The 26,956-nt window shown below is 32.9% G+C and overlaps 2 protein-coding genes across 2 annotated transcripts; both read right to left on the bottom strand.

The window, feature by feature from the left end:
* Nucleotides 1–3,261: 3,261 nt before the first annotated feature.
* Nucleotides 3,262–3,507, bottom strand: BDCG_17024 (uncharacterized protein; the record flags this gene model as incomplete). The annotated part of the gene is made up of 1 exon (XM_045426191.1): nt 3,262–3,507. The coding sequence occupies one exon, from the start codon at nt 3,505–3,507 to the stop codon at nt 3,262–3,264; it is 246 nt and encodes an 81-aa protein (XP_045281028.1).
* Nucleotides 3,508–24,914: 21,407 nt separating this feature from the next.
* Nucleotides 24,915–25,991, bottom strand: BDCG_17023 (uncharacterized protein; the record flags this gene model as incomplete). Its single annotated transcript, XM_045426190.1, has 2 exons — nt 24,915–25,193; nt 25,944–25,991. The coding sequence occupies 2 exons, from the start codon at nt 25,989–25,991 to the stop codon at nt 24,915–24,917; spliced, it is 327 nt and encodes a 108-aa protein (XP_045281027.1).
* Nucleotides 25,992–26,956: the final 965 nt, after the last annotated feature.

The following is a 26,956-nucleotide window of genomic DNA, read 5'->3' as shown; positions in this document are numbered from 1 at the left end:
TGAAGAGTGAAAGAGATTAGACTGGCCGGCGGGACTATAAATTTCACATTTGGTCCCATTTGGTCTGGTCTCATACATTTCTTAGCGTGAGTCTCACCAGGACCAAGCCTCAAAAAAATCTGAAAATGAACCATTTCTGAGAGAAATGATGTGAAAAATGACCAGATTTAATTCAAGAACAGTGAAATGAGAGTAATTTTCCAGAATAAACTGTGAAAGATAATCATTCTTTCAAAATCAGAATGAGACTGAGACTGAAGATCAAAATCAGTCTCATTCAGTTCATTCAGTGATTGCTTATATAATCAGAATTTGATAATGATTATTGATAACACTCATGAAACAACTAAATACATTCTTGTACAAGTTTATTCTTCACTTTCTCATGAAAACTACACTTCTCTGATATACTGTGATCAGAGGTATTAAACTGTCTGATAATTCCATGTTTTACAATCATGAGTTTCTTGATTGTTTCTCCTTGTAATTGTCCTCAGCAATAGTGATAAATATCTCAACTTGAGTTGAACTTTCACTTCATTCTCACCTCTGTCAATGGAATTGTCAGAATATCATGTGTCATCAGTGTAACAGTTGAATATGTACTCTCAACAATTTTTCATAACTCTAGAATTGATTTGGTATGTAAATTTGTCAGATCATCTTGAAGATAGTGATCAAATTCAGTTTTACAAGCATGTAGTTTTATCTGATTTTCAGTTGCAATCAATGTATGTAAGTTCTGTTTCAAAGTTAGTATTATAGTTCTATATGATATGAAGTGTTATCAAAGATCATTACTTACTAGGGAATTGTATTTCACTGTCTTCACATCTCAAACATCTGCTTATTCAAATCTCTGATAGTTGACATTGTAGTAGTCTCAGACTAATTTAACATATGAGTCTCATTTCTTCTCTGTTCAATCTTGAGAAGTGTAGATGTTAACTCAATGAGAGAGATCTAGTAGAGCTGCTACAGCATAGTACTCTGTAAAAGATTGTTTCATTTTGCTGTAGTAATATACCAGTTTATTTCTTACAGCAACAATAGTCTGCACTATAGCATTATCTCAGACTGAATTTCTTTTTGAGTGATTCAACTGCTTCTCAAGATGAGTAAATAAACTGTTATACACTCATCAGGCTGACTGCAGTATTGATGTACAAGTGATTGAGACTGTCTTTGTTATCTTATAAAACTGAAACAGTAAATCAATCACATATTTCAACTGAGTTCACTTCATATTAGAAAGTTTCAATATCTGAATCTTTTCTCAATCAGAGTGTTGCACTCAATGATCAATCATCTGACACAATTGAAGAGTCTGAACAGTCATCTTATATGTTGAACTTCACTGTATTCTAACATTCTGTATCATATTCAGTGATGTGACTGATTTGTTTGTTTATTGAATATTATGAAATCATTGTTATTATTTAGAAGAGATATAAATCACATTAGTAATGTTTCAAATCTATGATATTTAAATTATTAGTCAATCTATTCAAAATTAACAGTAGCATTACTAAAAAGTGTTATCAAAAAGCAATATTAAAAAGTGTTGTCAAAAAACATTATCTTTTACAAAGTGAATGCAAAAGTTACTTGAGTAACTACTTTCATCTTATTCTCATCCCAAGAACCAGCCATCTCATTATTCTTCATCTCAATGTTAAGATTCTTTATCAGTGTTTATATCACAAGTTAAATCACATGAGCAATGCAGAGAATATGATCTTGTTTATCATTTCAGAAATGCAAAGTCAATTTTTGCTTCAAGCTCTTCATCATAGTGTAGTTATTCACAGCATTGTCAGTTGTAATTATAAGAAGACTGAGACTAATATCTCAATAGTCATTTTTAATCACAGTTATTAATATCTCTGTCATATAATTCTCAGTATGACTACTGATCAATGATTCAAATTCAATTAATGTCTCTTGATAAGTTCAGTTCTTATCAATGTAATAATATGTAACTCTTATAAATGCAAGATTGTTTGTACTAGTTCATGCATTCACTGTGAGAGACACTCTTCAATGATTCTTCAACTCTGATTCTAGATATTGCATATTGACTTTGTAGTGTGTCTCAAGGTTGAACTGAAGACAGAATCAATGTGAAATATGAAGATTTGAATTAAGCATTTGAAGAAGTGTTCAGAATTCAGGGTTTTCAATTGATTGAAGAGAAAGATTCAGAGATATATATATGTGAAGTAATTATTCACAGAAGTTATCAGATGAGAGTTGTGAAATCAGAGTACTGATACAAGATCATTTTTACATGATTTTCTTCAAATTAGAAAGTTAGTATTATCAAAAATCATTATCTGATAGAGCAACTTATCAGCTCAGTAGTAATTTTCTGATTATTTTTCTTTTATTATCTACATTCTGATGACTTCAGATGTCAGAAAATTTCTTCAGAGCTATGATCAGTTCATGATGAATGTTTCTGAATGAAGTTGCAGTGATTGTAGCAAAGAGATGACTCTTCAGTAATCTGCAATGCAATCTGTTGATAATTATTTCATAGTTCATCTTAATATTTGTGTTGAGTTTTTCATAAATTTTGTGACCTGAAATTAGATGTGAAGAATGAAGTGATCATTCATCATAATTAAAAGAGAGCATTCTGTATTGAATTGTAAACAATGTAGACTTTGTGATTCACAGTGATTTCTTGAAGAGTTTGTGAATCTTCAATAGAAGTAAAAGAAGTGAAAGAAGTGGATTCAGAAGACATGATAATAATTTGAGAAAGATGATAATTTATTTTCAATAACTGATCACTGATGTGTGTAAGAAGAATTAATATAAGAGAAAATAATCTTGTTTCTTAGCTTAGTTATAATTTTAGTACTAACTCAGATTGAATATCATTGATGTATAAAAGTAAATAAACAATCTTGATTAATCTCTATTATATTTCTTGAAATATATTAATATTGTGAAAGAGAGTGTTATTAAATTATGTTATCAGATAATATCATTAAAAATATATTAATATTGTGAATATCAATGTTGAAAAAATATTGATACTTATACATTATAGTGATTTGTGAATCATGATAGTTAAATATATATATATATATATATCATTCCTGACTTGATTACAACTTGTACAATAATTTTTGAAAACTCAAAATCAATTTTAATTATTAATAATTAAAAACTTAAACTTATAACTAACTAATATAAAAAGAAAAAAATCTACTTCTTCTCTTTCTCATTCTTCTTATCATTCTTCACAATTCACTTCTCATTCTTCTTCTTCTTCTTCTTCTTCTTCTTCTTCTCCTCCTCATCTGAGATGATAATCATCTCAAAATCTCTCTTCACTGCTTTCTCAGAGAAGAGTTCCTGCTGCTCCTTCTCAGTCAGGTCAACCTGCACTTCAAAATCCCGCATTTTCTGGTCTACTGTCTCAGGTTCCATCTCAGCAGTAAGCAGATTGACATGCTCAGAGAGCAGAGCTGTCTTCTCAATATTCTGAATCATGAAGTGCATTCAAGACCTGAACAAGGCCTCAATTCCCTTCTTCTCTGTCAGCTCCTGCTAATCAATTAGAGAACAGAAGTATTATCAAAAATTATTATCTCTTAATAAAAAACTTATCAGTTTTGACTTCTTTGTCTTCTACTTCAATATCTTCTCAATCTTCTTCTGCTATCACTTATTTACAGTAACACTCTTCTTCTTCCTCTCTCTCTTCATCTTGATCTCAAATCATTCTCAGAACTTCTTCTGATCTCATCACTACTGTATGAGACTCTTCACTGTCTTCTTTTTCAATCTCTCATGAGTGATGTCATCTGCATTATTTCTATACTTAGTTCAGTCTAAATCTATCAGAAGTATTACTTAAAATTATTATCATTCTACTTTCTTATGAAGCCTCTTCAAGGCATTATAATATGTCTTACAATCTGTCTTCTCACACTTGAACACCTTCTTCTCCTCTCCCTTCAATCTGTGACAGCACTCACGCGCCTTGATGGTCCGCAGGACCGCAGAATATTTGAAGAGAAATAACATGATTGATTTTAATGAGTGTTGAGAGAGAGTGAAGACAGGTAATGATATGATGATGATGATGATAATGATGATAATAATAGTGATGATAATGATGATGATGATGATGATAATAGTGATGATGATAATGATAATAATGATGATAATGATGATAATGATGATGATGATGATAATGATAATAATAATGAAAGAGAGAGTGCATCAGAATATATTATTGACTTATCAAATATAAAGAGACAAAGAAACTATTAACAGCTTTCAGAGATGTACAGAAATGACTACAGTGTTACATAGCAACATTATCTTCATTCAATGCATGCACTATTGATATTCTTTGTATGCATTTATCATATAATCTATATCAGAGATACATGCAGAAAACAGATCTTTGTTGCTAGAAAGAATGATTGCAGCAATTCTCTGTTTTCATATTATAAAGATAAGTTATTCTCATTTCTTTCTTCTCTCTTTTCTCTTCTTCTTCAACTCATCACTAAGTTCAAGCTGGTATGAAAACTATTAAAACACTCATAGAAATCCTCAAATTGAAGAGTATAAACTAATCAAATTTTAAATGCAGATGAATCAAAATAATTCAATAATACTAATTATTCATCTCTCTCTCAATAAAACAACAGTCACATCTTCCCTCCCTCTCTCAAACAAAACATGGCTCGCGAAAAGCGAGTACCACGCCAGGCCATAATGACTAACACAGCCCCAGCACGCAGGGCTGCATACACACAGCACATACTGAACTGAGAGGCTGTGTGAGTTGCAAACTGATGACAGCATCCCAGGGAGAGCTGTGTGATGTGAGAAAGTCGCAACTCTCAGTCACATGTGCAGAGGGTGAATCACTGCAGTAAGTGTATGTGTATTGCATGAAAGTAACACTTTTTGATAATGCTCAGTCTCTGATATCATGAAAATAGAGTCTCTCTGTGAGATTCATTTTTATCAGAAGTTGAGAGATCTTATATTCTTCAAGACCATCTTCATGCGCCTTGTCTGTGAAATCAATGAGAAGAATCATTGATTTCAGTGTTCTGTTCTTGATGTCATTCAAGTGACAGCAGAGTTCACCCTGGCCACACTTTTTAAGTGTATGTTTTCTAATTATTCACATTTATACAGATATATACTGATTATTTATTAGATGATATTAAGACAATGACTTATTACAGCTGTATTATCCTCACTGTGAGAAATACACAGTTAATGATGAACATTGTGAAGACTCTGAGAAGTGAGTATTTTAAGAGTACTGCAGCTCTGTGATCTTGATTTTTTTTATTTTTATTTTTTGTTTTTTTCTTTTTCTGTTCTTTTTTTTTTTTTTTAATGTGATTTTTTCTTATATTTGTTTTGTTTTTTGTTTTTTATTTTTTTTTGTATTTTATGTTTTTTTCATAATTAAAATTATATGAATTATAATCTGTGTTCAGAAAAGTAATGATATTTGATAACACTCTCTATTGAATTTTCAACAAATGAGCACTATGTTATGATATTATATAAGTGAGAAGTGATTTCATAATCTCATTTAATACCATTCTCAATAATGAGATCAGAATGAAAATGTGACTAAGAATTCAAACATATTCTTTATTCAGAACTAGATTTTTATTTGAAAAGTGAATCTGAGACCTTTAATATTTGAAATAATGTGATTTGAAATCAATGTGATGAATACAAACCATGATCAGAAGTAATGCTTTTAGGCAACATGACAACTGTAAAGTTTGATTCTGGTCTCAGACACGGTCACACGGTCAGTCTAAAAGAGATTCACTGAGTGAAAAATCTCTGATGTATAAGATTATCTGATAACTGATATTTGATATTATCTGCAAGAGTAAGAGTTCTCTTGCACTTCAGAGAATGATCTTGCTATATTTAAGTGTGAGAGCTGCAGAATGTGAAATATAATCTTATTCTCAGACTCAATTGATTTCAAAGATTCAATCTACAGATTCAATGATGTACATGCTATATACAGTTGACTGATAGAAAGAAAACAGTTTATATAATTCTATCAACTGATATGAGAAGAATATTTCACATCTCTGATATAGAAGAGTTAAATCTGCTTATACATTAATAAGTGAAGAGAATGATTTATAAGATCTCATCTGAAAGTATTCTGTATATCATACAGAATCTGAAAGTGAAGAAAATCAAGATAAAAGATATGTAAGAGAATAAGCATATGAAGAAGCTTCTGAAGAAGTATGAAAAGATCTTCTGAACAGATCTTTCATCAGAATTGCTACTGAAATAAGAATTTGTATATGAGATTGATATGAAGAATACAAAACCAGTCAATCAGAATATGTACTCTCTGTCACAGATGTATCTTGAAGAACAGAAGTGTCAGATTATCAATCTTCTAGAATATAATCTTATATAACTCTTATCAAGTGTGTGAGACTTTTCAGTTCTATTTGTGAAAAAGGTGAATAAGAAGTAGTGAATGTGTATTGATTATTAAGCACTTAACAAGCTTACAATTAAGAATGAATATTCACTATCATGAATTCAACAACAGTTAAATACAGTTGAAAATGTCTGATATCTATTGAAGATCAATCTTCTCTCAGAATACTGACAGATCTGTGTAGATAAACTATCAGTTTCATGAACTGCATTTAATACACAATGAGAGAAGTTTGAATTTCTGGCAATGTTATTCAGTCTGATAAATGCATCTGTCATCTTTCAAATAATGATGAATATAATTCTTTATAAACAGAATGAAATCTCATATCTTATATATCTCAATAACATTCTAGTCTTTTCAAACTTATATGATGAACATCTGAAGTATTTTGATAAAGTGCTTATAACTCTGACAGAGTATAAGCTCTACATCAAATCAATCAAGTGTGTGTTTAAAATGAAAGAGTTGAAGTTCATAGAATATGTAGTAAGTAATGACTGTATACACCTCATTCTGAAGAAATTGAATGTTATAGTGAATTGACCGCAGCTGAGAAATGTACATTATATATAACAGTTTCTTGAATTGATCTCATACTACTGTAGATTTATTAAGAATTTTACATGAATATCTGTATCACTCTCAGATCTCTTAAGAGAAATGAATGCAAATCTGTGAAAGAAGAAGTTTTATTCAATCATCTGAAATACTGCATATAAAGAGACTTTTCTCACACTGAGAGAATATGTAATAACATTCTCAGTGCTTATTTAATCAGATCATAATAAATCTTTCTACATTGAGATTAATGCATCTAAATGAGCTATTGAAGACACTCTTCTACAGATGAGTAAGAATGACAAGCTGCACTCAGTGATGTATAATAATAGAAAACTATCAGATACTGAGCTCAATTATTCAGTATATGAAAAGAAATTACTAGTGATCAAGCATGTGCTGATATTGTGAGATAGATATATTAATAATAAGTATATAACAACAGTGATCACAGATTATGAAAGCCTTGTCTATCTATAATCAATGATAAAATCTTTCAAATGCTTAGTATGTTGAATCTCAGAGTTTTAAGCATATAATCTTCATATTAAATACTGAAAGAGATCAGACACAGTAATGTCTGATACAATCAGTCACAGATCTGATTTCATGAGTGAGAGTTCTGTGAATCAGGTACAAGGAATATTCATGTTAAACACACTGAGAAAATGCAAGAAATCAGAATGAATAAATGTCATGATCTCTCACTTGAAGAATGACAAGATGTTGAATGATAAGTGTCTCATAAGAGTAGTAGAAGAGATGCTTCTGAACTTCAAGCTGAGGAAATTGAGAAATGAAAATGATATTGTGCTTTATCACAATCTAGAATATGCAGAAGCTCTCTATCTAGAATCTTTATTTAGACATGACTTAGTGACTCACATGCACAAGGAATTCAGCCACTTAGAAAGCTCTGAACTCATGAGTATACTTGAATCAAGAGTATACTGATCAAGCATAGCTGAGAACATTCAGATGTACACTCATGAGTGTCTGAATTATCAGGTTATGAAAGAATCTAAGAAAGGATTAGAATATGAGAAAGTATAACATCAGATAAAGTGTATGATATAACTGTTTAAATAATGAAGAGTGAATCTCATAGACATATTATCATGAATGTCAAATGAAAATTGATGAATAATCATGACTATTAATTACACTACTGACTGACCAGTTATAAAAGCAGTTTCAGAGATGACAGAGAAGATGATAATGAAGTTTCTACATAATAAGATCTATATCAACTATGAAATACCATGTGAGATTCTAACTGATAATGATATGAATCTTATAGAAGAAGTGATGAGGCATTTCATAAGTCAGTTACAGACAAGACATTGTAGAACAACATCATATTATCTGTGAATGAACAGAAAGATGAAACACTTGAATGAAATCTTGAATAATATGCTGACAAAATATCTAGTGAGTAAGTCTATGAGACTATGAAATGAATATCTCAGGCAGGTGCTACTGATCACATGAATTTGACAGCATGCAGTCTTCAAGTGTTCATCATTCTATCTGTTGTATGAATTGCATCCGCGCATCCCGGAGAATGCTTTGAAAAAGGTGAAGAAGAGAGCAGTTGCGGATGCAGCAGAAACAGCAGTTGCAGACACAGTAGAAACAGTAGTTACAGATACAGCAGTAGCAGTTGCAGACACAACAGTCACAGATGCAGAATCAAGATTGAAAGAGATCAGTCACACACATGCAAAAGTTAATGAGTTACTCCTGAACTGAGCAATTCAATCAAAAAGAATACAAGACTCACTAGTTAAGAAATCAAGTCTCAAGATGAGAACATAAGTTCTTATACATAATAAGAGTTCTGAGAAGTTTCAATCTAGATGATTTAAGTTATATAAAATACTCAAATCACATTCTCTGAGAATGTATGCATTGAAAGAATCAGAGGGACAGATCTTACACAACTTAATCAATGATTCATGACTTATAAAAGTAAAGATGCAAGATCTGAGTGAATTATAATTATCTGCAGTACTATTATCAGTGTTGAAAAAGAAGAAACTTACAATTGAAAAGTCTTGTGAGATAAGAGAAATCATAGATGCTTATAAATCAGATAATCTCACTTATTCTGATCTTTTCACAATTATAAGAAAAGAATGAGAAGAAATGAAGAAATTAGATAAATATTACACTTTAATAAGTGATGAGACTGTAGTCAGTTGTATAATAATACACTGCAGACAGCAGACACAACACAGTAAAGAATAATCTTAAAGTGACAGACTTATATATAGATCAGATTACAGAAGAAAAAGAAATTCAGAGTTGAATTTAACTGTTTATATCAGTTTAATTGTAGAGATCACAGAGAATGAACTATCTGAAACATCTGTAAATATATGAGATCAAGTTATCTTAATCTCTGAGAATGCTCAGAGATCAGATGAGATTAGTTTCAATGAGCTATTTACTGTAGTGATCTGAGTGAGTGAAGAGAGACAGTATAATGTATAAGATAGAATTATAAAAGATGAAAGCTTCTGAATCTAGTCACTGAACACTGTATTATATAGAGATTGTGTAAGAGTAGTAACTAGCAGATAAAGAAAAAGTGTAAGAAAAGAGATAATGAATTAATCATCAACTGTAAGAATTGACTGTAAAAGACAAATGTTATCATATACATTTTATTCATTTTCATACATCATATATTTAATCTATTTTCAACATCACATCATCTGAAAAATGTCAAAAACAAAGAAAATCTTAAAACTTGAGATTTGTAAGGAATTTGAGAGCTGCAAGTCACTCTTGTAACAATATTATACATATCTTTGATTCCTCTACTGCTCTGTGTACAACATTAATATCATTTATCACAAGATTAACTGAAATGTCAATATAGAAATGTGCACATGTATGTATAGAGAAATTGAAGAAGAGTATGAAACCTGCAGAATCAGAAGTCAGAGTAGAAGAGATGAAGACAGAAGAAATAGAAGAAGAAGAAGATGCAGAACTGAATAAATGATGATAAGAGTCATCTGAGACTGAACACTTATAATCTGATATATACACAATCTTCTCTGCAGAGAAGAGAGAGAAAGTAATGAGAGAAGTCTGAGAGTGAAAGAAGATAGTCTCAGTGATATTATCATCTTCAATTAAAATAGTCTCTGACACTGAAGCAACTAAGAACTATTGTTAGTATATAAAACTGCAAAAGCAGAGATAACAATTACTGAATAAACATCTGCTGATCTTAGAATGATATGTGCAATTACAACACACATAAGACTTCTCAGAAAGAGAGAGAGAGATATGAGAGAATGCAGAAAGCAGAACACAGTATGTGAACAGCTTATTCTCACAATGACATCTCAGACAAGGTGTACAAGTCTCACATCTGTGAGTGTAAAAGAGTATGACATCTGTGTTCCTGTTTCTGAAAACATGAATATCTTTTGTCTGCATCATGAAGTTGAATGATAGACATCAGAGAATAGACTGATACAGATCTATTATTCTGAAGAAATTTATTAAAGTGAATATCTCTGTAATATTGAACTTTACAGTTATAAAAAGCTTCTTGATATCTGTGAATGTCATGACTTTGTACACAGCAAAACTCATAATGATTTTTTCTAAGAACAGAAAAATCAGCATTAGAAAGAAAAGATAAAAAATGAAAAGACTTACAATCTAAATACTGTTGAAGAGAGGGGTGATTCTCTGATATAAATAAATAATTGTTTTATCATAAATATTTAAAATAAATATAATAATCAGTGTCTGTGACTGAGCTTTAGATAGTTATGTTATATACAGTCTTCATGCAATAAATTGTTCTGAGAGTCAGTAAGAAGAGCAGAAGTATATATACTGAGAAATGTGATTCATGAAGCCTATACAATATCTCCTTGAAATGAGAAGAGCTGATAATGAAAGCAGAGATGATAAAACCAGAAGTAGCAGAAGTGAGAGTTATAAGAACAGAGATAGTGAAAGAGAGGGAATCAGACACAGAAGCAGGTGTAGAAGATTGAGAGAAAGCAGCAGAGAAAGAAACAGAGAGAGCAGAGAAGAATGTAAGAGACTCAGTCACACATAACTATACTGACCGCCGGGATCATGAATTTCATGTTTGATCTCATTTGGTCTGGTCTCATACATTTCTTGGCATGAATCCCGCTGAAACTGACTATCAAAAAAACAGATAAAGTGACTATATATCAGATTTTAAAATGAAACCATGACTTGAAAAAAATGAGAAAGTGATCTCATTTGATCTCATTTAGTTTCATTCTTGGCATAAAGTTACTATTTTTAGACATTTTAAGGTTTTTTTTAGACTATTTTTAATTTTTTAAAAAGTAATGCTTTTTGATAATGCTCAAATGAGATTTAAAGTCATTTAAAGCAATAAAAATAATTTAAATTGAGAAGTGAAAATCATGATCTTATTTGAAAAATGTGACAAGAGTAGACAGTAAGTCTCACTGAGACAGTATGAGACTACTATCTAATGTTAAAACCATGTAATGAGATCAGTTGAATTGATAATGAGACTATCAAAAAATCTGGTTCTGGTCTCAGACACGGTCACACGGTCAGTCTATATATAACACAGATAATTTCTTCATCATCACATTCTTCAAGTTCTTAATCAATGATTCAACACTGAGTTCATTATTATCAGTGAATGTGAATCTGTCAATATATGAAGATTCTATGTGAATAAAAACAAATATATCAGCATCTGCATTCACATAAAATTGTGTCAGAAAACACAATCAGAAATCTGCTGAGAAGAAAATGATCAGAAGTGTATAAGAAGATGAAGAAGATGTATCATTCATAATAATACATTATTCTGGTGATTGTTAGAAGATAAACAAGTTCTGATCACATTTCACAACATATTATACTTACTGCTAATGAACTGCTCAGTATGAGTACTATAATAACACTTATTATGAGAACAGAGAGTCATTGCCAGGAACACATACAATGTGATAGATGAACAGATAGAAAGAGTTAAACAGAAGAAGAAATAGAAATCTGAAATAATAATAATATTCAATGATGACAATGATGAAGATAATAATTGAAGAATGAGAAAAGTTAGTGAATAAGTAATGTAATATAGTGAAAGTTTCTTTGTGAGAGTGTACACAGAACACTAGCTGAATCAGAAATAGATCATATAATTGTGAAATACTAGTGATGAGCTAATCTGCATAAAGCTAGAGTATATGACATGGTCATGTGAGCATGACTGAATCTGGTGAGAATAGACTGGCCGCTGAGATCATGAATTTCATGTTTGATTTCATTTGATCTGATCTCATACATTTCTTGACATGAATTCTGCTGAGACTAATCATTAAATAAACATGTAAAGTGACTATATATCAGATCTCAAAATGAAATCATGACTTGAAAAAAATAAGAAAGTGATTTCATTTGATCTCATTTAGTCTCATTCTTAGTATAAAGTTACTATTTTTAGACATTTTAAGGTTTTTTTTAGACTATTTTTAATTTTTTAAAAAGTAACACTTTTTAGTAACACTCAAATGAGATTTAAAGTCATTTAAAGCAATAAAAATAATTTAAATTGAGAAGTGAAAATCATAGTCTCATTTGAAAAATATGACAAGAGTAGACAGTAAGTCTCACTGAGACAGTATGAGACTACTATCTAATGTTAGAACTGTGTAATGAGATCTGTCGAATTGACAATGAGACTATCAAAAATTCTGGTCCTGGTCCCAGACACGGTCACACGGTCAGTCTAGATGGGGAAGGATGTGGTTCAGAAGAATGTACAACTGTCAGATAATAATACAGCCGCTTCTGAACTACTAGCATATGAATGTAAAGAGGGCCATAGCGGCCACTAATTAATTTAATGTACGAGATTCAATATATAAGAAGCCGGCGTACGCCTGTAATTATACGCTGGCTTAAGCAATCTTTGAATCACACTTTGAAAGAGTTCAGTAAAATTTCCTTGATTATTCCACTATTTAATATAGTTATTTATAACTTAGATAACTGATTATATACAAATTATACATCTCTTATATTATTCAGATATGTAAGAGTTCAGACTAAGAGACTCAGTATCATTTATAAAATTACAGAGTATTATTATTATTAATTAAGTATTCTGAGATGTTAATTCTTATATGTAATTCTGAAAGAAATTAGAATACTTCTTAATATACTACTTTAATGAGTACTTAAAGAAGTTTATCAGTTTGAGCTGCTATATATCACAGCTCATTCAGTGTAGATTTAAGAGAAGTTATTCTAATTAAAGAATCATATATAATGCTATAAATTGTTTTATTATAATTAACTAGTATTTTCAGATGTAAGAGCTGATGCTCTCAGTTTATTCAGCAGATATCTGTTATATCAGAAGATATATCTTACTTATTATTTGTGGCGGGCTGCGCCCGATCAATCATATAGACTATTCCATTACACTCCATAGATTCTTCCATTCCCGATCGCCGATCCGCGGCCGCTACGAACGCGTACGCTCCGATCCTCGGCCATTCCCGATCGCCGATCCGCGGCCGCTACGAATGTACACTCCGATTCTTGGCCATTCCCGATCACCGATCCTCGGCCGCTACGAACGCGCGTATATTCTTCTGCCCCGAAGCTCCACCACATACATCATCACATACATGTATAAATATCCACCTCAATCACTGATTCTTGCACTTTCTCTTCTTTCCTTCTCTAACATTTTTATCTTTGTTATATAAGACCTATCAATATTATACCGATCTATTCAGTGTAGACCTCTTACACTATAAAAACATTCATTGTCTCCTTATTAGAAACAATTATTCATTGAGAGATATTCAAATGCATAACAACATATAAGAAATAGAGAAACAGTCACACAGTTAAGCAGATACTGAGTTCTCAGATAGAAGCTTGCTTGCCAGTCACCCTGGCCCTGTAACAAGATCTTACAAAGAGAATAAGATCTTACATATAAGAGAACATCAGCAAAAGACCTGAGAGTTCTGACACTCAGACATATAAGAATACAATTACACTTCTTCAGATTTCACAGATATCATACATTCAACAATCAATATAACCATGTCTAACAATAATATGGAACTCTCAAACATGAGCATAGACACAGTGCCACAGTGACTCTGAGCAATGTTGAAACTACAATAACAATAAATAGCTAATATGCATGCAACTCAATAACATCAATATGAAGAGATTTAATAATTATCATAACAAGAAATTCATGCAATTCCAATATCTACAGAATCAAATACAAAAGCATCAAAAGAACACTTAGATACTTCTGTATATTTCAATGCTTCTGATCTCACTCTCTACTCATCATGAAGAATGAAAATGCTTATGAAACTGAGTGTAGATGAAGATTTCATCAGTTCATTAATTAATCAAGATTAATATATCAATGGACAATTGAAGAATCACATGAAACAGAAGTTTCATTCATGAATGAAAGCATGTGAATCAGTGTTGCAAACTTCTGATAATATTATGAAATATCTTGATATTCTGTTTCAAGACACTGCTATGCAACAGAAAGCATTAGATTGATTACAGAGTATTTAACAGAGAAACACTTCTCTTACAACATTCATTCCTGACTTCAATACTAAGATTCTAGAAGCAGGTGATCAGTCTTGAGAGAATCAAATGAAGATTAGCATGCTCAAGAAGACATTGACTTTCAAACTCTTACAGGCTCTTATAAGCACAGATAAAGACTCAACTTATGAAGGCTTCTACACACAGCTTCAGACAATGAATGATCATCTTATCAAGCTTAAGAACATACAGAACAGTGATAGAAGACATTATATCTCAGTGACTTATACACCTGCACTGAGAAATAACAATGATGCAGATGCCATGAATTGAGTAGACTCAAATATCTATATATAAGCAAGGGTCTCTGTCATCTGAACAGACTTCTAAGTCTCTAAGATCACTTCTGAAGAAGTTGTCAATCAATATCAATATAGAGTGTGCATCAACTGTAACTGATCAGAATACATTGCTTTTAACTGTCAATCAACCTATATGTCTTCTTGTTCAAAGAATGAATCAGTGCCTGTTCACATCAACCACATTGCATTAGAGAAAGATTCAGAGAATAACTATGAGAATGTCTCAGTGAAACAGAGAAAAGATTAGCTTCTATTCAAATTCATAAACAGAAGCTTGAAGAGGTCAGATAATAACAATTTAAAGAGAAGATAACAATGAATGCAATTCTTGTATTCACTGTGATTAATAACATGTATAATATGAAGACTATGATAGACAGTGATCTATATCACTATGTAATGATAAAATCTTCAGTCATAAGACATCATAATCTTCAGTGTATCCCTCTATCAAAACCCTGACTCCTCACAGGATTTGATGATTCAAAAGACATTTGTACCTGTTATATGATGAAGCTGATCATAGATGTAGAAGAACATCAACATGAAGATGTCTATACATATGAAGTTGATAATCTTGATTATAATCTTATATTAGAACTTGTCTGACTATCTGAACAAGGCATCTTATTGAATGCTTGAAACAGAAGCTTGATATTCTCTAACAATGATAGAGTTCATGAAGATGATATTCACAAGATCATGAATCTGACACAGATCTCTGTCAACATGTACAAAATACTCTGAAAAAGAAGTTATCATCAAAATCATCAACAGAGTCATCAACAGCAAGATTATATGTCAATCTATTTCACCAGTCTGACTGATATCAAAAAGGCCCTAGAAAAGTTATCCTGTATTATAATAACAGATTCTTGTACAAAACTCTCTTAATAATATCATGAATATCTAGATATCTTCTGATAAGATAATATTACAAACATACTCTTCTTACAAGATTCTGAAGTGAATCACAGTATCAAGTTAGAGAAAAAGAATGATAAGAACTCTGAACTATCATGAAGCCCTCTTTATAATATGTTCTGAGATGAACTTCTTCTTCTTTGAAAGACACTCAATGATCTGTTGAATAAAGAATTCATATACATTAGTAACTTCTTCATCACAGCCTCTATTCTCTTTGCAAAGAAACCAGATGAAGGACTTCAATTCTGCATGAACTACTGAGATCTGAACAGATTGACAAAGAAAGATCAATATCTCTTATCTCTTATCAATGAAACTCTAGCACAGATCAGGCAAGCTCAATGATTTATAAAACTAGATATCATCATCACATTTCATAAGATTTGTATCACTGAAGAAGATGAATGGCTTACAGCATTTCAAACATATTATGACCTCTTTGAATGAATAGTCACACTCTTTGAACTGGCTAATGCTCTCAGTACATTTCAGAAGTATATTAACTGAGTACTTCAAGACTTTCTTGATGAGTTTGCATCTGCTTATCTAGATAACATTCTCATCTTCATCAATGAATTCAGAAAAGAACATCAGAAACATGTGCAAAAGATATTACAATAGCTACAAGAAGCAGGACTATCAATAGATATTGATAAGTGTGATTTTGAAGTCAAGAGTATCAAGTATCTGGGTTTTATTATAGAAGCTGGTAAAGAAATTTGAATGAATTCTGAGAAAGTCTCTGCTATTCTTGAATGAGAAGCTCTGTGTACTGTGAAAGATGTACAAAGCTTCATCAGATTTGCTAACTTCTATCAGTGATTTATACAAAACTTCTCAGATATTATAAGATCACTTACAGATCTTACTAAGAAAGACTCAGTATTTCAATGATCAGTGAACACTGAAGCTGCATTTACACAGATGAAGAAGATGTTCATCAATACCTCTCTGCTGATAACATTTAATCTCAATCATAAAACAGTTGTTGAAGCTGATTTCTCTGACTACATGACAGAAGAAGTGATATTGTAATATGATGATGAAGATGTTCTACAATCATGTGTCTTCATGTCTAAGAAACTGAGTCTCACTGAATGCAATTATGAGATCTATGACAAGGAACTTCTCACAATTATACACTGTTTAGAAGAATGAGACTCTGAACTTCAAAGTGTCTCTGAATTTGAGATAGTCATAGATTATAAGAATCTCAAATACTTTATAACTATCTGTAAACTTATCAAATAACAGATGCAATGATCTGAGTTTCTAAGCCACTTTCATTTTACAATACACTACTGTCCTGGCAGTTAGAACTTGATGACAGATGCTCTCTTATAATAAGAGTAAGATATGCTATCTGATATAACAGATACTCACTGAATGAACTGAGAGCACTGGCTCTTAAACCTGAAGATATTAATTAATCAAGATAGAACAGCTCACAGCATTATACATACTTCTCTGATTAGAACTGATATTAATATCTTCACTTCTTCTACACTGAATGAACTATGACATACAGTAGCTCAGACTGATGAACTTCTTCAGACTCTCACTGAAGTAGTATATCAAGAAGTACTTCAATTTCTCTCAGAACTATGTATCAGAACTGATATCTCAGAATGCTTAATTAATAATAATAACACTCTACAATTTCATGAATGATGCTGAATTCCTCACTCTGAATTCTTATGCACTCAGATAATGCAAGAGATACATGATTTATATATGACTGGTCATTCAGGCTGTAAGTAACTGTATAAAATGATCTCTTAAGAATTCTACTGATCTGAGATATTAAACAGCATCAGACACTTCATTTAAAACTGTAATCACTGTTCTTCTGTTATCTCATGAAAGAACTGTAGAAAAGATCTACTGAAATCACTCAATATCTCTGATAGAATCTGACAAGATGTAGCAATTGACTTCACTATTGATCTATCTGAGAGCAAGAGCTGCAGGAACATTCTAGTCATTATTGATCAACTGAGTAAGAGTGTAATATTAAAATCTTGTGATAAGATGAACACTGAACAAGTTATTAAAGCCTTCTTACAGAGTTCATTCTATCAGATGCATGAATTGCTGAGATTAATAGTATCAAATCAGAGCTGTCAATTTATGAGTACTCTCTGAACAAGAATCTGTCAAGTTCTCAAGATTACACACTGTCTGTTAACTGTCTATCACTCTGAGACTGATGATGCATCAGAACAGACAATTCAGACTGTAAAGAATTATCTTTATAAGTTCTGTAATCACTTATAAGATGATTGATATGATCTTCTTCTACATGCAGAGATCACTATCAATGATTGAGATGCTGTTTCAACAGGTATAAGCCTGTTCTTCCTTACACATAAGTATCATATGAAAGTGTTGAATCTTCTAGAGATCACACAGTTCACACTGAATCTCTGCAGTCTGATTCAGATCACTGATAATATAGTAACAAAGCTTCAAGACACCTGTGACTGAGCAGAGGCCTTTATGACAACTGTGAAATAAGACTAAGAAGATCAAATCAACATCTGACAAGATCTCACAGAGCAGTATAAGATAGAAGATCTTATGTGATTGAATCTCAAGAACATATAAATCACATATTCATCTCATACACTAGACTACCATCACATCAGATATAAAGTGATAGAAGTTCTAGATAGTCACAACTATTATCTTGACACATTATCAGAGATTTATGATATATTTCACACAAGCTTGCTCTGCTGCACTGTCACTGACTCATTCTCTTCTCAGCTGACTTCTGACTGACAGCCGCCAGACATTATAGAAGAAGATAATGAGCTTGAGTAAGAGATTGAAGACATTCTCAATGAGAGATCCCGCGGCTGCAGCTGACAATATCTGATGAAATGGATTGACTACAATTAACTGACCTGGACTCTGAGTTCTGTGTTATTCAAAACAGCAGCCCTTGACTGATGGGAACTGCTTCTGGAAAGAGAGGGCTAATGTGGCGGGCTGCACCTGATCAATCATATAGACTATTCCATTACACTTCATAGATTCTTCCATTCCCGATCGCCGATCCGCGGCCACTACGAACGCGTACACTCCAATCCTCAGCCATTCCTGATCGCCGATCCGCGGCCGCTACAAATGTACACTCCAATTCTCAGTCATTCCCAATCACCGATCCTCGGCCGCTATGAACACGCGTATATTCTTCCACTCTGAAGCTCCACCACATACACCATCACATACGCGTATAAATATCCACCTTGATTGCTGATTCTCACACTTTCTCTTCTTTCCTTCTCTAACATTTTTATCTTTGTTATATAAGACCTATCAATATTATACCGATCTATTCGGCGTAGGCCCCTTACATTATTATTATTATTCTTCAATTATAGATGTATGCAGTCAGAGACTATGACATCTACCTGAGAACTTTAGTTCTCAGGGTTTTTTCTATGTCTGTAAAGTTAACTATTATACATTCATCAATTTCAGATATGCAAAATCAGAAAATTCCAGCTCAGAATACAAAAACTGTTTACAAATTGCAGTGTTTTAACATCTTTTGATACTTTGAAACTATTTGACAATATCATGACAAAAGAAAAGAGAAAAAGAACACAGTCTCAAAGATAGACATATTAAATAAATAGATAGAAAGAAATTGAAAGAAAAAGATAAAGAAAAAGATAAAGTAAAGAGAGACTATAACAAAACAAATTATTAAAAGAGAGTGTATAGCTGTTTTAACAGACTATATCTGATTAATTTCCTTCTCTTCATACTCAGATAATTCTGAATTTAGTCATTTTCTTATAGCTGCTTAAGTTTCTGATAGAAAGTCTATTAAGTATTTAATTCCTGTCTCAGTTGAGAATAAGAATCTCATATTTAATTGATTTAGATCATACTTCTCTTTCAATCTGACTCTGAGACTATTGTATAATGCACAGTGCATTATAATATACTCAGAATTCTCATTTGTATTGCAGAATGAGCATTCTATTGAGTCAAATCTATCATCAAATCTTTGTATATAAGATTTGAAATAGCCATGTCCTAGTTTCAGCTGTATTATAGATGAGAATATTTTCTTTTTATATTTAATTGAACAAGATTTTCACTTGGGTTTTGTTTCAAATCTTGAATAATGTATACTCTTCTTTTGTTTCTGCCAGCTTTCATTTCACTTATCTAAACAAGATTCTTTTATTTTTCTCTTTATAAAAGATCAGAACACAGTTTTTTGAATAGATCTGCTTAATTCTGCACTCTTTTTTGCAGCTGAATCAGCCAATTCATTATCATGAATATTCATGTGAGCAGAAACTTAGTGCAGATGAATTATCAGCTTTGATATTCTTCTCTTTTGAATTTTCAAAACAGAGTTTAAGATCAGTTCAAGATTCATTTAATCATTATGAATCTGACTATTTCTAAGTCTTTTTAAAGCAGCTTGACTATCAGAGAATATTCATGCCTCTTTCAAACAATTTCCTCTTTTATGAGATTTTATTTCAATGAGTTTGAAAGCTTTCACTATTACAAATAGTTCAGCATCAAAGACTTCACATTCAGAGCCTAGATTCCAGAAATCTGAGATAAAATTAATATTATCTTCAGTATAAGCAATGCCTGTGCCTAATCTATTCAAGTTCTCATTTTTTGAGTCATCTGAATAAACCAGAATAGAGTCTTTTATATTAATTGTAGAAATTCTCTTCAAATGCTGTTCATATTCTTTCTCTTTTGATAGTTCACTTATTTGTAAGTCTATAAGAGATTCAAGCTTTTCTCTTCAGAGAGATAACTTCTCATGATCAACTTTTTCAACATTTAAAGAAGAAAATTGATTTTTAATCAGAGAGCATAGTCTGTACAGTTGAGAAGACATTTTCTTTGAAGAATTATTTTCATTTCAATTAAGAAATCTATTTCAATCCAGTTCATTTCCAGAGTTAATTGATGAAAATGAAGAAGAGACTCTTTCTCTGATTATATGATTTAAGCTCATCTTTACAACTCTCAGAGCATAGTTCATACAGGCCTTTTCAAATCTAATAGCAGAAGAAGGAATTGAAGCTTCAATTTTCATTGCTTTAATAGAAGATGATTTGAATGCTTTCAGAATTCTTCTCAAGGCTCTGTTTTACAGACTTTGAAAGAGTTCAGTGAAATTCCCTTGATTATTTCATCAAACTTGAACTTCATAATCAGCTACTGATGTAATACAGGCTATATATGTAGAATAGTTGAAGGTTGTATTGATAGATCTATCTACAGGAACATAATATAGTGGTGGGTCACGTGATCTAGTGAGATCGCTAACCGCAACAGCTGTAAGAGCCAACACCCCCCCTCAAGATAACAAGAATCACATACAAAAACACTCAAACCACCAAGATAGTCTGTCAAAACCAAATACAAATGTAAAATTAAACATTCCCAACTTTTATGCCTGTAAGACCTAGCAAAACCATGAATCATGCAAATGTCACATTGTCTAGGGGTTTAGTGAGTTCATCCGCCGCCATCTGAGCAGTGAAAACATATTCTAAATCAATGACCCTCTGATTCAACTGTCAACATGAAAAATGGAAACATGTGTCAATGTGCTTGCTTCAGACTGTAATGACTGCCATCTTTGTGAGATCTATGGCATTCTTATTATCAGCGAGGATCCATATTGAAGATGTAGTGATGAAGCTGAGCTCAATCATGAGGTTCTGGATCCATGTTGCTTCGTGGACCGCCTCACTAAGAGTCACATATTCAGCCTCATTGAAACTTAGAGATACACAAGGTTGCTTCACTGAATACCATGAAATCGGGCTGTCTGCAAGCTTAAAAACATAGCTGGATGTTGATTTCCTATCATCATTCAAGGGGCCGGCCCAATCGGAATCCGAGTAGCTGAAGGGTAGGTAGGAATCATCAGGGAAATCAGGGATAACAGAGGGATCAGTAGGAACAGTAGGAACGGTAGGAATGGAAGAAACAGAAGGAATGGACGAAACAGACCCCTCATACGGGCCGCATCTGTAGAAAATGCCCAGATCCATGGTCCCTTTCAAATAATGTATAATGTGTAATAGGGCCTTCCAACATTGAGGTGTTGGATCAATGTTCTGTTGAGCGAGTAGTGAGGCAGCGCGAGCGATATCAGGACATGTTTTAACTGCAAGATATTGCAAGCAACCCACACCATGTTGGTATCATCAAATTGTGAAACCAGCCTCTTTCTCAGGTATAGAGGAATCATCAATACAGAATCCATCCTTCATTGATATTCTGGTGACAGCTGTATTATCAAGATAGAAATCTTCAACAAGGCATTTGATATATTAATAATATATCAAATCAATTCTCTTATCTGAACAATTAATCTTCATACTTAAATACTTGATTGACTGACATAGATCCTTGACTTTCAATTTCTCACTGAGCATACTCACTAGTCAATCAGCATTCTCAGAAGCTTCAGATATGATGTTGAGATTGTCAACATAGATCATCATATAGAGGTGACATCTGAATGTATAATACCAGAGTGCTGAATCATGAGCGCTGACTGTAAATCCAAGATCACTCAACAGAGCTATCAAGTAATCATATCAGATCTTCACTGCAGGGTCCAGGTCATATAGACTATCCTCAACTGTGCAGACAAGTGTTTTCAGTGAATCTGTCTCAAATCCAGTGAATTGTCTCATATAGACCTTCTTAGTGAGATGCTTATGAAGATATGCTATCACTATATTCATCTGACAGAGTGTTCAACTGCGTAGTGCTGCTATTGTAAAAAGAATATGATTGATAGTATCAGTGATGACAGGAGCATAGGTCTCTTCTCTAGAATCCTTCTTAAGTCAGTTATCATAAATCACTCAATGTGATTTCCTAAGAATATCATCAGGATCAGCATTCAGGTCCGCAGGCCTATCTTTCTCAAGGAACACTTAACAGTCTGGAGCAATCAGTTCACCCCTCGGGACATCAGATCTAGGGATCAAACTCCATGTATTGCATCTCTCCAGGTCAGTAATCTCGCGTTGCATGGACTTCTTCCAATAATCTCCTACCCCCCCTGGCCGTGATGCGGCATCCTGGTAGGACTTCAGGAGGTTACCTGTAACGGGGCTTGAAGTGTAAGTAGCCAGCGATTTCGCAGGCCGCAACCATGTGGAATTCGGATCATCAATATTGGGAGCATCTTCATCATCAATCAGATGAATATCAGGTTCCAGTTCTGGTTCCAGTTCGCCGGCATTATTAATGGGTGCCACAGATGTGACAACTGGTTTTTTGATGATCAGGAATCTCACATCACTACTGACAATAATCTTGTCAGATTCAGGATGTCATAGGCGATATATTGATGTGCCACTGAATTCAATGATATGATAGGAATCAGCATGTGAAGAAAGCTTATTCATGAGCTACTGAGATTCATGTAAGTGAACAAAAACCTCTGCACTCAATCAGTGAAAATGCCTTACATTCAGTGAGATATTCATAAGTGCACATCAAGAAATCTTATGTGAACTTGAAATCACAGAAGTCTCTGCAGTAGAGGATCAAAATTTCAAGTTATAAAGAACCATAGATGTGAGAGTATTATTAATTATTACAATCACTGTCTCTAGAACATCTGCTCAGAACTTCTTAGGAAGATTTTCTTTCAAAAGAGCAGCTCTAACTCATCCCATGATAGTGCGGATCTCACATTCAGAAACATCATCCTGGTGTGATGAATGTGATACTGTTGATTCCCATTTGATACCATATGAATTCATAACTGTGTGCATACATGTGAATTGAAAAACATCATCAATATTGGTCTGTAGAAAAGCAGAGACTGTATACCTGAGATTACTCATGAATCTGAGTCACAACTCAAAGTATTGAACAGCCTCATTCTTGAACTTTAAAAAATACACTCAATAGTAGCGGGTCGCATCACAGATGATAAGCATTCAGTATTTCATCCCCTGGCGGGACTCTAAGGAGTGGTCAGAGAGGTCTTTCAATGTATGTTCATCATCTGCAAGGTTAATATGAATCTTCTCAATGAGTTGAATAGATCTAGGCATCAGTGTTTTCAAATAATCTTGCATTATACCAGCCTTGACACATTCCTCACAAAAGAACTTAGTCTTAGAACCTTTAATTGTGACTTCAGTATGAGGATCCTTGGCCATAGCAATTATAGCATCAGTGTGAATGTGACCGAGGTCACAGTGCCAGTTCAAAAGAGTCTTTGATATCCTTGTATTCTTGAGGCCTGTATTCGGGACTGTAGAATCAATGTTATTAACAGTAGTAACAGTAGTCACAGAAAGATCAACTTTTCAGTCAAAATTGTACTTGTGTGACATCACAATATACTTGACTGTCTTGTTCAGATGATTGGGATCCTCATTGAACTCCTGTTCATTGACCTTATATATGTTGTTCTGGGCAGTCTGAACTGCATGGAAAATAATGCTGTTCAGAGCTCTGCAAATGAAAAATGAGGGAATAGTGAAAGACAATGTAAATCAGAATCCCTGATCTTCAAGCTTTGCAAATGAGAGCAGGTTAACTATAATATTAGAAATATAGTGAACATTCTGCAAGTTAACATCATCACTCTCAATCTTTAAGATAACAGTCTCAATCTTCTTGACAAACCCAGTTCCCTCAGTTGCAGAATCAACAGAGATATTATCATTAAAAGATTTGATATTTGAAAAAGAATAAAGCTCATCTGTCATATTCAGGCTTGCACATGTGTTCAAATATCAAGATCTAGAGGATGGTTTTCCAGTGACTGTGAAGAAGAAGTAGAACTCAATCTTTGTAATTGCTGCATTCACTGCTGATTGAGAACTCATTAAGTCATTCTTCTTCTCTTTCTTCTTGTCATTCTTCTTGTCATCCTTCTTTTTCTTTTTATCAGAGTGTAAGATGAAACACCTATCAACAGTATGTTCATATCTTCTGCAGTGAGTGCACTTTTATACAGATGTGCTTTTGTCCTCATCTTTGTCCTTATCTTTGTCCTTATCTTTGTCCTTTTTTGCAGTCACAGAATTGGCCTGAGGCTGCTTTTTCCACTCAGTGGTGATCTTCTTGAATGTATGATTGGTCAGTTGCTTCATCAAATCATCAATATCAATGTTGACAATGAGTCCCTGGCCAGTGGAGAAAAACTCATTCAAATATGTCTTGATAAATGATCTTTGATAATCCTGCAGGTTGTTGAGGAAAAGATCATGATATACATTCTCAGTGCTCTGACAGAGCTCCTTGTGACAGGCAATAAGATAGTGAAAACATCTCTGAAAAGTAAGATAATCATTCTTCTTGACTTGTAATTTTGTCAATTTCTTGAAGACATTAACTCATTCTTCTGCCAGTGATATCATATATTCAATGTTGATCTTGTCCCACAGAGCCGCAGCATTGTCAGCTTTCAAGGTTTCAATAGTGATTCAAATGTTTTCAACAAGACTCAATAGCATACATCTATATAGAGACTTGGAACGGATCCTCCACTTCTCAGAGTTGATATGATGTGTAAAAGGGGATTCTCATTGAGTTCTCAATAGAATGTCAGTTTCATCAATAACTTCTGCATCAGTCAACATATCAACACACCAGGCTTTATAATTAGAGCCATCAAATGTGGTCACTGATTTGATATCTAGTGCATATTTGACTTCCTTCTGGTATTCCTGTAACTCATCCCTTGTAGTGTCTCTTTATGCAGGGACAGATGTAGTGAGATGTTGAGTGGTTTCAGCTGCAGCCATCTGGTTCTGTAGCATCATCTGTATAAGATTCATAAGATTGTCTGCGGTGCAATAGATAGGTTGATTCAGATCATCATTAAAAGTCAGCATTTCGGGGGTGAGAAATGATGAAGAATTTGAAGGGTTAAAATGAACAGATTCTGCAGATGAATGTTAACTCTGCTTTCCTTTGTTCTGAAGTTCCTCTGTTATCTCATCATCATCAAATTCCATACTCTGGCAAAAACTGACCTCAGCCTCATCTTGTAAGTCAGGAGCTTCCTCATAATGAGTGGTCATTCTATCAATGAGTCATCTAGTGAAGTGTGTGATCCTGGGCCTTGAGCTGAACTCTGGAGTAACAGGTGTATCACTCATATCAAGGTGGCTCTGCTTCTTCTAGGTGTGTAAAAAAAAATAAAAAGTGATATTCTTCACAATGAAGAATGTGCTTTCTCAAAAATATAAAGTATATGAATTCACTGACTGGCAGATTCAGGGAAAATGAAATATCTCTAATAAAGAGTAAGAGTCTTTTCAAAAAGGGTGAACTATCCATGTTAAAAATATGTTGGTACAATGTTCTAAAAAGAAAAACATGCCATCCGGGCTATAACCTGTAGAATAGTTGAAGGTTGTATTGATAGATCTATCTACAGGAACATAATATAGTGGTGGGTCACGTGATCTAGTGGGATCGCTAACCGCAACGGCCGTAAGGGCCAACAATATATAACTGTCTCATAGCCTGGAAGAATAGATCTCTCTCTGTATTTAATAGTCTGATTATGTTGTTCAATAGTCTTTCTGCCTTGACAGTTCTTTGTTGAATATGATATTTAAAATTCAACTTGGAGTTTAACCATACTTCTAATCATTTGACATTTACACTGGGTTTAATCTCTCTATTTAAAAGAGTTAGAGATAGTTCTTTCTCATTGAGTCTAGAAAAGAAATGAATTAACTCAGTTTTATTCATATTAAATTGAATTTGATTGATATCTGCTCTAACAAAGATTTCCTTTGCAGCTTTTTCAATTACTTTCAAATTCTCTTTGATAGTTTTTGAGCTGTAGACTAGATCAATATCATCCATATAACTCAGAGATTGCACTATTCTCATATTTCTATTTTTTAATAGATATGCAGTGTATATTGCAAATAAAATGAGTGAGATTGAAGATCTCTGTGGTACTTCTATTTTTATCTCAGTCTTGTCTTGTTTCATTCTATCAAAGAAGAGTTGTATAATTCTTTTAGACATA

This window comes from Blastomyces dermatitidis (assembly GCF_000003525.1).
Source record: "Blastomyces dermatitidis ER-3 genomic scaffold supercont1.5, whole genome shotgun sequence".
NCBI classification, from domain to species: domain Eukaryota; kingdom Fungi; phylum Ascomycota; class Eurotiomycetes; order Onygenales; family Ajellomycetaceae; genus Blastomyces; species Blastomyces dermatitidis.
This window is presented reverse-complemented; position numbering and strand designations above follow the sequence as displayed.